The sequence below is a fragment of the Toxoplasma gondii genome, chromosome VIIb, assembly GCF_000006565.2.
Source record: "Toxoplasma gondii ME49 chromosome VIIb, whole genome shotgun sequence".
NCBI classification, from domain to species: domain Eukaryota; phylum Apicomplexa; class Conoidasida; order Eucoccidiorida; family Sarcocystidae; genus Toxoplasma; species Toxoplasma gondii.
Window position 1 is genome coordinate 4,529,691 of NC_031475.1, and position 14,111 is coordinate 4,543,801.

General features: G+C 50.6%; 2 protein-coding genes across 2 annotated transcripts; both read left to right on the forward strand.

The window, feature by feature from the left end:
• Positions 1 to 199: 199 nt before the first annotated feature.
• Positions 200 to 6,139, forward strand: TGME49_256070 (CMGC kinase; the record flags this gene model as incomplete). Its single annotated transcript, XM_018781114.1, has 8 exons — positions 200 to 683; positions 1,175 to 2,394; positions 3,044 to 3,153; positions 3,742 to 3,905; positions 4,299 to 4,432; positions 4,726 to 4,838; positions 5,247 to 5,686; positions 6,054 to 6,139. The coding sequence occupies 8 exons, from the start codon at positions 200 to 202 to the stop codon at positions 6,137 to 6,139; spliced, it is 2,751 nt and encodes a 916-aa protein (XP_018636949.1).
• Positions 6,140 to 8,858: 2,719 nt separating this feature from the next.
• On the forward strand, positions 8,859 to 13,534 carry TGME49_256060 (nucleosome assembly protein (nap) protein). The gene is made up of 3 exons (XM_002364872.1): positions 8,859 to 11,324; positions 11,685 to 11,840; positions 12,706 to 13,534. Exons 1-3 carry the CDS (start codon positions 9,279 to 9,281, stop codon positions 12,940 to 12,942), a joined length of 2,439 nt encoding a protein of 812 aa, XP_002364913.1. The 5' UTR covers positions 8,859 to 9,278; the 3' UTR covers positions 12,943 to 13,534.
• The last annotated feature ends 577 nt before the right edge of the window (positions 13,535 to 14,111 follow it).

The following is a 14,111-nucleotide window of genomic DNA, read 5'->3' on the forward strand; positions in this document are numbered from 1 at the left end:
CCTCTCCCAGCTAGTTTTAGTTTCGTCAAATATTTCTCACATCTTTTGAACCTGTGAGATCTCTTCTGTTTCTGCTTCACCAGGCACTTCCCTCTCCTCCATGGCTGTGTGAAGCCCGTGAACGCGTAGTCGCCTCTTGAAGCGCGACAATCGCGTTCGACCAGTCTGTCTCGTCTTGCCTCACATATCGTGAGTCAAAATGCAAGGAAATGGCTTCGGAGAAGGCGGAAACTCTACTTTACCTTGCTTATCAACTTCCGGAGCGGTTTCAAATCAATGGGAAAGTGCTGCAACTTTACTTTCTGCGCCTCGTCGCGTCTCTCCGTTCCCGTCTACTGAGGATGGCGGCCTTCTTCCCTGCTCTTCAGCGCCACACCTTCACGATGGTGTGGCGCCTGAAAATTATTCTCCGCGAACAGATGACCATCACATCTTGCGGACAACAGACCAGATTCGTCCGGAACCCATGAACTTGTATTCCACCCCTCATTCCTCGTCTCGGGATGGCTACTATTCAGTTCACGTTTCCGGAGGGAAACAGCGAGACTCGTCGACTTCCTCAGGAAAGCCTGAAATCCTTCTCGGTCCAGAGTCCGCTAACCGCGCTGTTTATCGCGCGATCTCACCCCACCCTGACGACGAAAGCTTCGCAAGCAGTCTAGCCAGCCAACGGAGAAAAGCGGGTATGGTACAGCCTCTCGAGCCGCACGAAGAGATCCTTTTTTTGGTATTTTCGCGCATTTGTTTTTCGGAGTACAAAGACGCTGGTGGACAGAGCGTGCGACCAAGCAGACATGCCCCGCGAAAGGCATCCTACTTCCACTCCTGCCTGCAATTGTACCACAAGTCGCTCCTGGTCGCTGCGCGGGTTTCTATAGACTGGGCAGTTCCAGCAAGACATTCCTTCACCTCGACCGCAAGAAGACCGAAATGCTTGGTCGCCTCTATTAGAGCTGGCTGATAGGAACGTTGATTGCCACAGCTTGAGATTTCCTCGAGAGGCCCTTGCCGCCGTGTTTTTTCACATTTCACCTAACGAAGTGCTCTATGCCACAACAGAAAGAACGACAGCCAGTTTGACTGGCAAGCGGTGCGAACCTTAGTGCGCGGAAGTTCTCTGTTGACGACATGTGTGTATTAACACACCTTTTCTGTCTTTTGCTTCTTTTTGCAGCGTTGAGGCGGCGGGACACGCGTCTGAGCGACTTCTGGGACGACGGAAACGACGCTGAGGGTTTCTCAACATCTGCGCGCGTCTCAGACGATCCTGCCTCCGGTGTCGATCCCCAGGGTTCTTCCCACGAGGCCAGAAGCGACACTCCATGGTGTCCCGATCTCGGACCGTCGGCCGCGTGCATGATTCCAGATCGCTTGTTGTCTGCCTCGAGTCTTCCTCTGGCCCCCGTTAGGCGGTCGAATTCGCTTCACAAAACCGGTGCGTCTCGTATAGGAAAACTGCCTGCCGCTCTAGAAGAGCGGTACCGTGTAGTTCGCAAGCTGGGCAGCGGGGTGTACGGCGACGTGTATGTGTGTTCGTTCATCGGAAACGAAAAACGACTCAGCCAAGCAAGCAGTGGAACGTGGGGTAGACGCGAAGAAGCACTTACCGGCTTCATCGGGAGTCGGACCGTAGACGGAACAGTTTGTGGCGGCACTGAATTCGAACTCAGTCGCGGAGCAGAGGGGCGCCCCCTTTTTGCGATCAAGCGCGTGCGACTGCCAACGTCGAAACTGAAGTCCTTGTTCGGCATGGAGCAACAAGTGCTGCGGGAGCTGACGGTGCTTCGCGGTCTGAACCACGTGAACATTCTGAAGCTCGAGGCCTTCTACTTTGAGATGGAACCCTGGGACCGCAGCAGCCTGTTCCGGGCGGCAGTCAAGCGCGTGACTGAGGCTGTGCTTCGCGAAACCCGGCGCTCTGCAAATCCGCGAAACCCTGAATCGCGTCGAGAGAGCAAAGACGGGAGTAAAATCGTGGCTGAGGGCTTGGCGGCTGTCCAGAGCCATCTGGGCGATGCGGCTTCTGCAGATCTCCCCTCTTTCAAAGACGCGATTGCGCGGGCGGATCGTCTCCGCCACTCTGACAAAGAGATTCGCAGGATCCAAGACCAGGCTGTCGCCGCACACGAGGCTGCTCTGAAAAAAAAGTTGAAACCCGATCAACTGCTTCGACCCACTATCTACATGATATTTGAGCTCTGTGACTGTGACCTGGCGAAGTTCATCGACATGCGATACAAAAATTTCCTTGAATTCTGGCGCTTAGCCTCACAAGAAATCCAGATCGGCGAAGGAGGGCTGAGGAGACAGCCGCTGCTGTCCGGCAACGTTCCCAGCGACACGCCGCCACTTCCAGGAGTAACCGAAGCCGAAACTCAGCTTATCGCGTATCAGGTAATTTCCGAGGCACTCCACGGTTTCCAAGGCTGAAATAGTCAATTTCCATTGAATCCACAAAGTGGAGGACGAATGATACGCGATCCAGAACTGTGCAGCACACGTCGATAAGCAGATACCTCCTAGAACGTAGGATACTGAACAAGACTCCAGTTACGAGGTGCGGACAACCTACGGGTGTTCCACTTGAGGGGAAATGTGCAGTGCTTGTTTTGGACTTTTCCTCTTAACTCCGCAGCGGCTGGAGCGTCAATGCTCGACTGGAAAGCGTAGCGTCACTCTGTGCCAGTCACCCCGAAAAGTGGATGTGTTGTGCGAAACGTATTCAAGACAGAAAATAAACGTAACTACGTGTGTAGAAATGAATGCGTACATGCTCGTGTATACATACGAATGCTACTTACGAGTGAGCAGTCCGTACGCGTATATTCAAAGGCGAGTTCGAGGGGACATAACAAATGCTCGGAACTTGGAAGCGAGGAGCTTGAAGACATGCGAATGCAGTGTACTTGGTGGGAGAAGGCAAACACACTCCTCTTCGTGTGTCCTTGTTCCGATTTTTTGCTGACTTTGTCCAGCTGAAGATTCGGCGCCGATTGCACGTGCTCTGCTCGCAATGAGGCTTTTCTCCTTTTTTTCGATGCAGCTTTTCCAAGCTCTCGCTTACTGTCACTCTCACGGTGTGCTGCACCGGGATGTCAAGCCGCAGAACATCCTGATGATGCGCGATGTCGACTCCGAGGGGACGGAGCACTGGTACGACTATTCTCGAAATGTTCGGTTTCTATCTGGCTCCTTCAGCAAGTAGTTGACTGCGCTTACCACGGGGAATTAGAGCAGAATGTCAAGTTCTTTGCGTGGAGCTTTCTGCGAGGTTCCATGTGTCAAGGAGAATGCGGTCCGTGTGTTTCGTGCGGACTAACGTCAGGAAGGAGACTCTCAAAGTTAATTCCATATCTTTTTCGTGTACGTATATGCAACTGTTGGTTTATAGATTATACTCTCGGTCTATAAAAGGTCTCGACGGCGGCTGCATTTTACGTTCCGGAACGCTGCTCACAGGAGCGACGAGGTTCTGGTGTCAAGATTGACAAACGCGATGTGGAGTCCCCATCGGAATGGGGAGTCTGAACGTTTGGTATTGCGGAGTCGTATCAGTATCCTAGGCTCTATAGTGAATTTCTTCATTTTCTTTGACTTATACAGTTCTGGGTCGCGTAGCACTTCTCCAGAGACAATGTCTACTTCGGCTGTGCATGTGAATGCAGATTCACACTGTCCTGCATGCGATCGGTTGAGTTCTTGCGGGTATCTCTGCCCTTGCTTTTCCGCGTACGTTCACAGGGTTGTGAAACTCGGAGACTTCGGCTTGGCGTGCTGTACGCACACTGCAGATCCCAGTAGAACGGGAGAAGTGGTCACGCTGCTATACCGGGCTCCGGAGCTGTTGCTTGGCCGCACAGACTACGGTGGAGCTGTGGATGTCTGGTCTATGGCGATTGTAATCAGTAAGTTGACGGTTTTGAATCTTCTTTGATGGCTCTCAAAACCTGAAAATGGTCCCGGCCTGTTGAATTGTAAACTCCACGGAAACACTAAGGGACTCTTGGCTAAGCGCCATATAGAGACACGCGTGCACTGGCCCTTTTATCGTCCTGAAGGAGGTGTGCTAAAGTGGAAGGCCGGGCAGATGTCGATGAGGGGTCTCAGAGCTGGGCCCTGCAGGACACCTTTTCAGCAACACGTGTAGGTGAAATGGTTAACGTAGAGCGAGAACGTGTTTGTCAGCTAGTTACTTTGCCTCCCTCATTTCGAATCTCGGGTCGCAACCATTCTGGCCTGTGCTATGTAGTAGCGGTCTATATCCCCCAACCACGCTTTCGTGTTTTCTGTCCGTACAGTCGAAATCGTGGTTGGCCACCCGCCTTTCAAGGCCAGAAATGAAGTCGATATGCTCGCGAGAATCGCTCAGTGCGTTGGTAGTTCCAATGCTCAGGAGCTGCGTGAAATTGCTCCGAATCCGGCCGCTCTTGAGGTACGTTTGAAAGGTGCACGAGCAGAGGCCACACTAGAAGACTGAATGAGACACAGATATGCAGGGCGGCAGATTTCATGGTAAACCCGTTTGCTGATTTGACCGTGTTTCCCTTCCGCCACAGCAGCCGCCGCGTGCGCCAGAAGATAGCCGTTGCTGGGGATGCGGAGCAACTTAGGAGCCGCCGGCGAAGGGAGGGTGGACAAAACCTTTGGGTGTTTTATTGTCGATTTCTCTCTTGTAGATTTGTTATTGTTGGCACAATCGTAGGTGTGGGTGTGCTGCGCTCGCAGGCGGCTCTGCCTCTCATTTTGAAGGAGGCCGACCAGCCAAAACTGAAGAGTTTGTTAACTGACCGGTTTGGGCGGCAGCTTCTCAGCGATCAAGGTCTCGATTTGCTCACAAGGTGAGATCTAAATTATCGAGCTCCGTGAAGATTATAGAGGGTAACATTGTATTTCAAAGACGTGGTGCATGCACATACGTCCCGCTTGGTGCCTCGAATTGTGAGAGCTGCGGCGGGGAGAAACAGAAGCCAAGACGCACACAGAACCTCCCAGGCACGTTGGTCCTATCTCAGAGAAACGGCTGTCCGCGTGGTCACATGTTGCCACTCCAGCTGGCTGTAACGATGCATTCAGTCTTCCGAGACCTGTCAACCTCAACAGAGTCTGCCCCTTTCCACGACTGATGTGTTCACCGAAGCAAGCCGCATAAAGACAGGGGCGTGCGCTGTTTTTCTTTGCGTCATGCTTGACAAAACAGCACCCTCAGGACTGAGTGTCAGCCTGCTCTCGGTTCATACTATTTTCAGGCTTTTGGAAGTCAACCCTGCAAAAAGGTTGACTGCGGTCGCCGCGCTACAGCATCCTTGGCTCCAGCCTGTCTTGGATCGGTTCCCGAACAAGGAAGTGTACATCCAGCCCCTGTCGAAGCTGCAACTCCCGACGTCGTTCTTGGCCGTCGACCCCCTGAGTCACAACTTTTACTTTCTGCAGCGGCAGTTAAAGTCGAGGACGGACGCTGCGAGAGAGAAGCAGAGCTCACCCAGAGTGTCTGCGAGTCTGTCCTTTTCCAACAAGTCGCAAAACCAAGCCGAGTTGAAAGTCAGCGACCTCTGTTCGAATGCCTACTCAACTCTTTCCACGAACGATTCGGAGAATAAGAGAACCTGGAATTCGCTTCGTCTCTTGATGCCGTGGGACGAGGCTCCCCTGCCAAGAAATCTCTTCGGCGTTCGACCAAACCCTCATAGTGAGCTTGGTTCTGCTTTGTCATAAAACGTTGTAGACCGATGGTTTTCTCAGCTCACATACATTGCATTTTTCTTTCAGTCCTCTTGATCTTGGAGGAAAAACCAAAGGTATACATCTGCCTCAGACAGAAGAACGTGTTCTCGAGTGGCTGACATCTCGCATTTGTTTTGGCACGCGAGAACAGCCTCATTTATGAGGCAACGCCTGCCCTAATCGGGGCTGGTGCGGACGCCTCCGAGATCTGCAAGGGCGAGAGCAGAATAGAAAAGCTTAGTCGGAGAGCATCAACTTGGCAAATAGCCACAGAAGTGACCGTGCAAAGCAGAAATTACCGTGTGTATTCTTTTTTGATTGCTCTATTGCAGTGCTGACGGAAATCATTCCCACTATGGTCGCGTCGATCTACAGCCGTTGTGGCCTTGGCAAGTCGCGTGCTACGCCGTGTCAGTGAGAGGCCACCTAAAAGCGGAATGCAGCAAAGGTGGACACTGTCACGGTGTCCAAGCGCACGCATCTGAGACAGGAGTTTCTATAAGCTGTTTCTGGGGTGTTTAGATGTGCAACCTGACAAGGCGCCGTCTGACGGGTCGAGACCGTTCATACGACGACTGGGGCTTTTCGCAGCGGATGGTGTCTCCCAGGGGCTACTGGGATCTGCAGCTAGACAGCTAACGCGATCCTCAAGGACGAACGAATTTTTGCATCTACAGCTTACTATAGGCTGGCTGACAGTTGGAATATTCCTCTTGGTACCGTCTTCTCGTGTGTAATTCTTCAATGACCTTCCTCCAATTAAGCAAGACATGGGGCGATAGGCAAGTGAACTTTCTACAGTGGCAGGAACCAAACTAGGGGATGATACGCGCCAAGTCTGGCAGCTTTACTGTTGTGTTGTTCGGCAGAAGCCGGCTCTCACTTAGGACAAGCGCCTGGTGCCTCGGAGCCGCTCTGCTGAGTGCCTACAGGCGTGTTGTCTTAGAGAGAAGCGGGGTTTTCAGTTGGTGAGACACGTGCCAAACCCATATCGCAGCAGTGGACCTACTAATGCGCTGAGTAGATAGCAAGGAGACGTATCTAGTGCTGGCCCTCAAATGTGCTGTAGAGAAAGGCTACTTGTGGCACACCCGCCGCTTACTTCCGGGACTCAACGAGGGGTCTGTTTTAAAAGAACAGAGCTGTGTGTTGTATGTCGTTGACAGCAATGAGGACAGTTCAGCACCGACTGCCAGACTGTCATAAAGACCAATCAGGAGACTCTTAGAAAGAGGCTGCAAATAACCACCTTCAGCGGCGAGTGTAAGGAGAAAAAGTATGCAGGTTGCGTGAGACACACTCACGTATGGCGTGCACCTGCTGTTCGCGTAGCAGCCGAAAGGATTTTCGAGAGATTTCTGCTGGTGGCATGTTTCGTGTTTACTGCGCCAGCGGTCGTGTGATCCTGAGGAGAGGGATGTGAAGAGGTGCACTGCCGCCATGCACATAGTGACTTAATGCGGCTCCCGAAGTTGATGATGCTCGCTTTCCCTATTCAGTCCGTCACCGTGGAGTAGAAGAACTGTGTACACAGTTTTATGAGAGAACACGCAAATAGCGACCGCGTTAAAGTATATGACTGAACGATATGTGGCAATGATAGCATGTGCCGTTCTATCGAACTAATTGTTTGCCTACGTTATTAGAAGCTGGTGAAATCAGCAGGTTCTTTTACATGTATTCGTCGGTAGAACTTGAAAACCCCCCGCCGGCGGCGTGTCTGTCACGTGGAGCGAAATCGACGCATGAGAACGACGGAAGGAGGTTTCTTAAACGGCTGAAGGAGACAACACTGGATCGCACGCAGAGTCCGTTGACAGTTTTAGGTGTCCGCTGCGCTAGGCGCGTTATGCAGTTTCATCTCGGGCACTGAATAGGTACCTCCTTCACATGCACTGATCAAGACATCGTTACTTCAGGCACGTGCGGATGTCGCGTCAAGAGGCTCACGACACGAGAAAAAGTGCGTACTCGAGAGAAATCCTTATGCTCAGCCGAAGCCCCGAGTAGCACCATAAAGACACAGTGCATGTAGATGCATAGTATATATATATATATATAACCCAGATACACACTCCCTTCGAGCGAGCCAAAGCGTTAAATCGCTGTTTCGGAATCACTGTTTAGCTCCTCATTGCTTTCAGTTTTGCTCAGGCATTCATGCAACAGTTTGTACCATGACCTCTATATGTGACTGAGAATGTTCCAAGTTACTAGAAAAAGGAGTGGGACGACGGTTGGAACCACGAATGCGTGTGAGACGTTCTGAAACACTCATCAATCATCCGCACCTACGCAGTAACACAACAGCTCGTCACAACTAGTAATGACTTCTCACACTCGTAAGCCTTGCTGAAACACTGCCTGAACGAATTTGACAGACCCTACCATTCAATCTTAAAAGTAGAGTGACATTGGTTTTCTGCCGAACGGCACAATGCAAGTGGCGAAAGCTGCCTCTAAGGGTCCGACATCAGCAAAATGAACCTAGTAGGAGGGTTTCCTTTTGCATAAACAAGTACTAGCGGGACGGAATTTAGCCCCCGGTTACTCAAGTGATTCGAGTGTTCCACCTGAAAGGGTGGCAGGTGACTTGTCTCAGTCTCGTTTGAATTGTAACAGCTACGCACACAGTCTGCATGATTCCTGTTGCCGCTGATCTGTTTCATAAAATTAGGTATTTCCATCAGTCACGATGCAAACGCTTTCACGCATCTGTCCCCACTCTATCAGTAATGGACACGCTGGTAACATGGAGAGAAACTTCAATTCCTTTCAATACCTATGCATCGGCTGCTGGCGTTGATTCGGGTAGACCTCGTTGCTACGAGATTCACAACAGCACCCGCCAACCAGTTAGAGAAAATTATGCGGAGCCCGGAATCAGTCCCATAGGATGCACGTCGTTTAGTACGCCGTGAAAATACTCTTGTGACTACTGAGAAGACACTGCTTTTGTTGTTAGCGGCATGAAGCTTTTTAGCACCTTGTTTTGCGCGAAACATTACGAAATTCCCGTGTCTTCCGCTGCTCGTCGATTGTAACGCGGCGCACACAAGAGGCTGGCTGGCCGCACGGACCCACCGCAGCGCCCCGAGTCTTGCCCACTCCTGCGTGGCAAAGAACGATCAAGAACCATTTACCGTTGGTGTTTTTTTCAAAGACAAGTTTCTGCGACTGAGTTCGTAGTAACTATCTTCTGTCGGTGCTTCTTTATCCAAAAAACCACATTTGAGGTCCGCGTGGTGGCCTCGGGTGCGTTCACCGCTAAGATGCATGTGACCGATTTTATCTAGCAATGCGCTAGCCGTCCGTCATTTTTGTCACTGTCGATTTTCGACTATCCACTTTTCCGTTTGATGACCTAGTGATTGCTACTTCTCAGCGCTTTCCCCTTCGCTCCGGAAGAGAGGGATTTTCGGAGCAGAGGAGTCGCATACGTGGCACGTAAGTGGACTACAACGCGTAGCAGTTGAGCGCGGTGTCGGGGGTTTGCTACGATGCGCGGAGACGCCGTGTGTGTGTAGGCGTATGTGTGACACCTTGCAGTCAACAGTATGGCACCTGAAGAGAAGAAAGGCTCGCGAAACAAACAATTACGAAAGAAGGGGTCGGGCAAAGTGACCGTCGACGGTGACAAGCTGAGACAGATGACCGAGGCTGAGGACGTCTTTGGATCTACCAATTCACCAACAAAGGATGAGAAGAAAGGGGAAAAAAATGCAGCCAGTCAGCTAGTGGCAGGTGCGTCCTCGGGAACAGAGGCAGCGGCGAAGCCGAGCCGCACTGGTGTTACGTTAGCTAAGACAGTAGAGGCAAATGAGGGCGGGAGAAGGAAGGATGATGAGACTGTACAGGAAAATGGTGATCGCGGCAAGAAGGCGGGTGAGGCTGTGAAGGTGAAAGAGGAGGGCGGTAAGAAGGATGACGATGCTGTGAAAGCAAATGATGATAGTGACAAGAAGGAAGAAGGGGCAACGAAAGCAAAGGATGATAGTGGCAAGAAGGAGGAAGAGGTAACGAAAGCAAAGGATGATAGTGGCAAGAAGGAGGAAGAGGCAACGAAAGCAAAAGATGACAGTGGCAAGAAGGAGGAAGAGGTAACGAAAGCAAAGGATGATAGTGGCAAGAAGGAGGAAGAGGCAACGAAAGCAAATGACGATAGTGGCAAGAAGGAGGAGGAGGTAACGAAAGCAAAGGATGACAGTGGCAAGAAGGAGGAAGAGGTAACGAAAGCAAAGGATGATAGTGGCAAGAAGGAGGAAGAGGTAACGAAAGCAAAGGATGATAGTGGCAAGAAGGAGGAAGAGGCAACGAAAGCAAAGGATGACAGTGGCAAGAAGGAGGAGGAGGTAACGAAAGCAAAGGTTGATAGTGGCAAGAAGGAGGAAGAGGCAACGAAAGCAAATGACGATAGTGGCAAGAAGGAGGAGGAGGTAACGAAAGCAAAGGATGATAGTGGCAAGAAGGAGGAAGAGGCAACGAAAGCAAATGACGATAGTGGAAAGAAGGAGGATGAGACTCTAGAGACACAGGAGAGGTACAAGAACGAAGCAGGTAGGAAGGAAGTTAAGGCAGCTGTATCAGAGGAAGATCGGGCTGCAGGCGCTTCGGAAGAAGCCCGTGAGGCGTACTGTGAGTTGCAGAAGTCCATTTCACAAGCACAGGAAGCGGAAAGCGAATTTCGGGCTACCCCAGAAGGCAAGAGTAAGGAAGAGTCGCTGGTGTGTATGGAAGAAGCGGAGGACGCTCTGAAGGCAGCACGAGACAAGGCGGAACAGAAGTCGATAGCCGAGGTGAAGGCGATCGAAACCGCTGAGACTGCTGCAGCTACGGGAGCCAAGAGAGAACTTGAAGTCGAGGTCGCGAAATCGAGAGCGTCTGCAGCCGACGAGGCACCTGCGTTCCAGATTCGAGTGACTCCTCCGGATTCTTCGAAGAAGAAGGATGAAAATTCAGTACAGGAAGCTCTCTTTGCTGCAATGGCTGCAGTAGGTCTTGGCGTCCCCGGGAGTCAAGAATATGAGAAGACTGCAGAAGAAGAAACCGTTCGTACCGCTGCAGGCGGCAAGGACTCTGCGGACGAAGGGGAATCGTTAGCGCAGAGGAAGGTCGTGGCGATTCTCGAAAAGAATCAGGATCGGGTGAGGCTCATCGAGAGCCAGTTTCAAGAAGCAGTGATTGTTCTGCGAGAGAAGTTTGACAGGCTGATGGAACCGATTTTTGAAGAGCGCGCCGCGATCCTGAGTACGGAGCCAGAGGAAGAGACGCGGGAAAGTGGCGCCGGCGACTTAGCTGGAAGTGATAAGCTGCCAGTTGGCACTCTCGCCTTGCCTGGTTTTTGGCTGCGCACATTCGAACACAACAGCATTCTGTCGTCCATGTTGGGCGTCAGAGACAAACCCCTTCTTCTGTACCTGCGAAACATCAGGCGAGTTCTTAACACGGAAAAGGAAGACGGGTTCTCCTTGGTTTTTGAATTCGATGAAAATCCATTCTTCACGCCGTGCACCCTTACGAAGACCTTCAAAATGAAGCAAGACGAGGGTACATATATTGTTTCGAGGACCGTCGGGACTTCTATCGTTTGGAGGGAAAACATGGTAAGCAGGAAGACACAAGAGCGGGGGGGGGGGGGGCAAGCTGCTCGTGTGTTGTGTTGCTGCTGTCGCGGTAGTTCCGTTGTGTGTTTGGAAGCTCCTCGGGGTGTCTGTAGAATGGCCAGGACATGTATGTAGATATGCCGGTAGAACGTTATCGATAGATATCGCGGGACCAAAGTTTCAGCACACGTTGTTCTGTGACAGTGATAACCGCCATGAATCGCTACCAAAGTGCAGAAGGCTGCCGTAATTCGTAGTCAAAATTTAATTCAGTTCACTCGATAAGACGTCAGGAGAGTGGCTATTTAACACTCGCTCGCGTGTTGATTGTCCCACGTACTGTGTGTTCCTCTGTGACAGGATGTGACGAAAAGCGCGGTTGTTCGCAAGCAACGCAATGTGCGAACAAACAATGTGAGGACCGTTCACGAGGAAAAACATGAAAAGAGCTTTTTTTCATTTTTCTGTGACAGTGTGGTTCCAGAAGACGACGAATTGGAAGCGATGAACGAGGAGGTAAGCAACAGCGGTGGTACGCACAAGGGTATCGTTTGTGTACGGCATGTGCTACAAGCGATTCGCCTGGAAGAGAACATTCCGTGATATGACTGTTTTGTGGAAACATGTATATTGACGCGCTGGAGGAGACAGTGAGGCGAAGATGTAACTGGGTTTATAGCCCTGTTTTAGATCTCTAATTTCCTATTTCTGCCAACGGAAACTGGAAAGAAAAGCCTCGGAGGAGTGTAGTCTGTAATTCGCAACCGTTAGTGGAACACTAAATGTGGCACTATTTAGATTGGTTTACTACGGCAAAGAAATTGGGTTCAGTTGTTTTTCCGCAAACAGAGAAACGCAGAGGTTTTTTGTAGAGTTCCTTCGAATTCACGATGATACGATGCTGCCAGAAGCACACAACCCATGTGTCAGGATTGTCCAGCATATTGAGGAAAAGCGCCGGTTTCTTTTTAACGAAACTCTGCAACTTCCGTTTGTCGATTAAGGGTGCGGTGCGCGTGTCTGCGCGATCTGTTCGGTGTCCGTTTAACGCTTTTTCCTCAAGTTTGATGTCAACCTTCCAGTTGTTTCGGTAACAAAAAGGTGGCGTTCTTGGTGTCACAGAGTGGCCTATGGCATTCCACATATATTTGTACAATGTATTCGGTTACTCGTATGTGGAGAGACTGACAGTATCTAAGGTGTACCGCGGCCCCGGTGTAACTAAGCGGTCAATTTGAAATGCGTCTTCTTTATCTTTGACACTTTAATGTGGGATTTCTGTAGCTTTCAAGGGTAAGGTATACAAGCTATCAAACTGCGGGCGCTAGACCACGCTTCAACTTGAGCTCTTGCGATGTGGTGTGTGTATTATTTTCTGAAGGAGCAAAGTGAGATTTTCGAGAAGCTAAAGTTGGAGTACGACGCCGGTGTTACCTTGAGGGACCTCATAATACCATATGCCCTTGAATGGTACCTAGGATCAGCTGTGGAGACTCTGGGCTATGACGACAACGAAGAACCTGAAACCAGGCAGAGTGCGAAGGCTGACGACGCCTGCCGACGCAAAGATGGCACGCAACAAGAGGAAGGTAGTTTTGCGTCGTGGTTTGGGTTCTAATCAAGCGCATTAGCTCAAGAGTCTTACTTATGAGGGAAGCCGGCTGTCACCAGAAAGCGAGGGTGGTATCTCACTCATGTTTTGTCTGAGGTTTACGCCTTTGAAAAAGAAGTCATGTCTTCGTTCACAGGTGCCTGGTTCAGTTAGCCACAACGCGTGGCCTGTTGACGTGAGTGAAAGTTCGTGGAAATGGAACTAGTATCAGGTGGTTTTTAAGAAACATGTTCGAAGAGTTTCGCGCTATATCCTTTCGGAGGAGGCGCATTCTAGAATAGTCATTGGTTCACTATGATGAAGACTTCTGTGGTTTAAAGGATGCTGGCGTGTGTTCCTTGACTCTATAGTCGTGACTACGCATTCGTTCTGACGTAATCTGGAAGAAAAACAGCGACACTAGCGCCATGGAGATTTTAGAAGCACCCAACAGCCAGTTTCGAGTCTGCACGAGTCAGCAGCAGTCCCGGTCGGTGCGCGGTAGAGTACAAGTTATCCTGGTCAAAATGGCTTTCGATTCCAGCTCTTTCAAATGTTTTCTTGTCTGATGGTGTGAAATCCATGCGATTACCGTAAACAGCTGTCTCCACGGTTTTTTGTATTCGTAATCGACAAAATCCTTAGAGGTTGCTTTACTCTCGCCTCTTGCCGCGACTTGAGGTCACGAGTGGAGCACTGATTTCGTTTATTATTCTACAAGTCCGCTTCAGAGGTGCTCAGCCGCCTATGAGCAAACTGCTAAATATTGAAGTTCTCGAGAGTGCCGACATCTGGAATTTGGAACGGCAATGGAGAGTAGTTCTGTCCCCCGTAGTGTGACTGCCCGAGTCTCTTGTTGTACGTGTGGGCCACAAGTCGCCACTCTTCTATGTGTTGTCATTTATTTTCTATGAGGACAGGAGTTCAGGCATGCCCTTACAAGAAATAGTTGTGAACACAACGGACGTCCACGAGATAGCAAGTAGCTCACTTTCTTGGGTCTTTTGTTTTGCCACATTTAGCCTCCCGCCGCACTTTGAATCGAGTTCCAGGTGTTTCCTACAGAACCATTCCGGACCACAGTGATTTGACTGAGGTTGGCTGACAATGAAGGGGACGAAACACTTTATTTGGTCTGAATCAATACATTTTTTGCTGTGTGTCCCTTGATGCCCGAGACACGCTATAGGAAACTC